The following is a 2202-nucleotide window of genomic DNA, read 5'->3' on the forward strand; positions in this document are numbered from 1 at the left end:
GGAAAGGTAAATTGGAGAGTGACGAGATGAAGAAATTAAATGGGGGAGTTGGTGCTCGACTGCTGTCTGCTGGTGGAGGTGATAATGAGCGGGATAAAAGATTTTGGAGGGAGGGTATCAATGTTTGCCGCGTACATATTAACACCCTATCCTGCTAGGAAGCCATGCACTCCTTCCAATTTTATTAATATCTTTCTTACAAAAAGAGATGTAATCAACACTCTCATCAACACTAACCTTGTCTTACCTACAGCATTCAAAAATATCAGGAAGAAGAAATACACAGAAATAATTGGAAGCACAAATAATCCATTCACGAAATTTGTCTTAAATGAAGGAATGATTACAATAGAGTCATTTTGTATGTCTGAAAGATGAAAAAGAAGTTTATAAATAAAAAAATGAAAAGTAAATTACAACAGTTTTCCAAAAGAATTTCTAATAATAAACAATAATTAATAGCAATCGAATAAATTACAAGAATAACAATTTACAACGCAAACAACTAAATGCATTTATACAGGTGCATTTAAGCATATGATGCTATCAGGGCTTCTCTTCTGTCTTCTCTGCATGTTCTGCTGTAAAAGGCAAACAGCGATAACTGCGCTACTCCCAGCAAGGTTCCAATTCCATTTGGGACCTGAAGGTTCAAATAAGTTGGAGCTAATTAAAGACATGAATAATAAACACTAGAAGCGCGAAACGAACAATCAACATGCTACAAAAGTCTATGATAGAAGGCAAACCAATAAATCTGGTTACAAGGCACTTACAAAGATGAATCCGTCCTCCTTTAGAACTCCATACACAAAGAATGAGATGCTCATCAAGAACGTTGAAAGGGAAAGGTAAAATGGCATGAACTCTATGCTCCTTGTCCGGACCACCAATTTCTGAAAACATATATATCAAGAAAAAAACATGGATTATGAACAAGAAATAGCATTGAAAAGTTTGCGTAGTCCTTCCAAAGAGGGTGTCAAAGAAAAAGTAAACTGCAATTAATGTTTATATACATACAATTATAAACAAGGGCGAGGCAAACATGGAAATAAGAGAAACAACACTCAAACAGACAACGAACATCTGCCGCATATGATTGTCCAAGACTTTTAGGCTTACAATTACGATGATTGCAAATACTCCAAAAACTGCAAGCAAAAATCCTGTCATTTTCACCTGCCACAAAGTTTCACATGAAAAGCTTAATAGGTATAATAGCATAACCAAAATACATTAAAGATTCAAAGGTGACTTGGTGTAAAAACTATATACACAACTAGCAAACGAAAGAAAGAATTACCTTTTTTGCTTTCTCTGCATATACAATGAAGAGGATTACATATACTAATTGGAAAACTGCTCCAATAGAATTGACAGTAGCAACTAGTATAACACCATGTGAAACAATGGGCATGCCATACCAAAGGCAGATCAAGCAGTTCAAGAGACTATATACATAAGGCAATCCAGAGAACTGTTCCGTCGAGCGGTTAGTCAGGATTCTTCTAAATGTGTGTCTGGAGAAGAAAAAACACCAAATTACTAAGGAAATACACATTTCTTGCCAAATTTAGTGTAACACGAGTCACTGCAAACTTACATTGGGAACACAAACAGCACAAAAGGCAATCTCCAGAAAACGTATCAAACATCTCCTTCTCTAGCTTATTTAATCTAAGTCCAAAGAAATTGAGAAAAACTCCAATAAATTCTTATTAATAACTACTAGTAAACGGGCTAGGAAAGAAAATAGGGGTGGATAAAATTAAAGGAACGAACGTATGTAAATTAGAATAGTAATATTACATCTGTTTGAATGGATTATGTAACATGTTTTAGATTAATACAGGTCAAGGTCTGACAAAGCTCATATTAGGTTTTTTTTTAAAGAAAAATATAAATAAGAAAAAAAAAACACTTCAATACGCTAGTTGTGTTTGTCGTTCAATTCGATTTTTGCTGCTCTTCCATGATGCGAATAAATATATTCGAAGAGGTATTTAACTACCTGTAATTTAGTCTATATATAATTAACTGCCTGAATTATATCTGTTTCACATTGTCCTTAGTTGCATAGTCCTTTGATCAATTCTTGCATTGGTTATTGGCCCCCAATATGAAAATGTTATTAGCACCCAACTATGTATTGGTTTCGGGCTTCCACTTAATTAACATAATGCAATGGAATGTTGGTTC

General features: G+C 34.4%; 1 protein-coding gene across 1 annotated transcript; it reads right to left on the reverse strand.

Moving 5' to 3' along the window:
• Positions 1–357: 357 nt before the first annotated feature.
• On the reverse strand, positions 358–1557 carry LOC147518948 (bidirectional sugar transporter SWEET2a-like). Its single transcript, XM_086590629.1, has 4 exons — positions 1307–1557; positions 1126–1182; positions 777–896; positions 358–643 (listed from the first exon to the last, which is right to left on the reverse strand). The coding sequence occupies exons 1-4, from the start codon at positions 1418–1420 to the stop codon at positions 530–532; spliced, it is 405 nt and encodes a 134-aa protein (XP_086446755.1). The 5' UTR covers positions 1421–1557; the 3' UTR covers positions 358–529.
• Positions 1558–2202: the final 645 nt, after the last annotated feature.

Source organism: Coptis chinensis, chromosome 2, assembly GCF_015680905.1.
Source record: "Coptis chinensis isolate HL-2020 chromosome 2, ASM1568090v1, whole genome shotgun sequence".
Lineage (NCBI taxonomy): Eukaryota > Viridiplantae > Streptophyta > Magnoliopsida > Ranunculales > Ranunculaceae > Coptis > Coptis chinensis.

What these genes read in the sequence shown, in the direction of transcription:
- LOC147518948 (XM_086590629.1), bottom strand. Translation starts at nt 1,420, where the DNA reads ATGCCCATTGTTTCACATGGTGTTATACTAGTTGCTACTGTCAATTCT. An exon ending in ATGCAGAGAAAGCAAAAAAG is followed by an intron (nt 1,183 to 1,306) that starts GTAATTCTTTCT and finishes ACTTTGTGGCAG; the next exon opens with GTGAAAATGACAGGATTTTT. An exon ending in AGGAGGACGGATTCATCTTT is followed by an intron (nt 644 to 776) that starts GTAAGTGCCTTG and finishes TTGAACCTTCAG; the next exon opens with GTCCCAAATGGAATTGGAAC.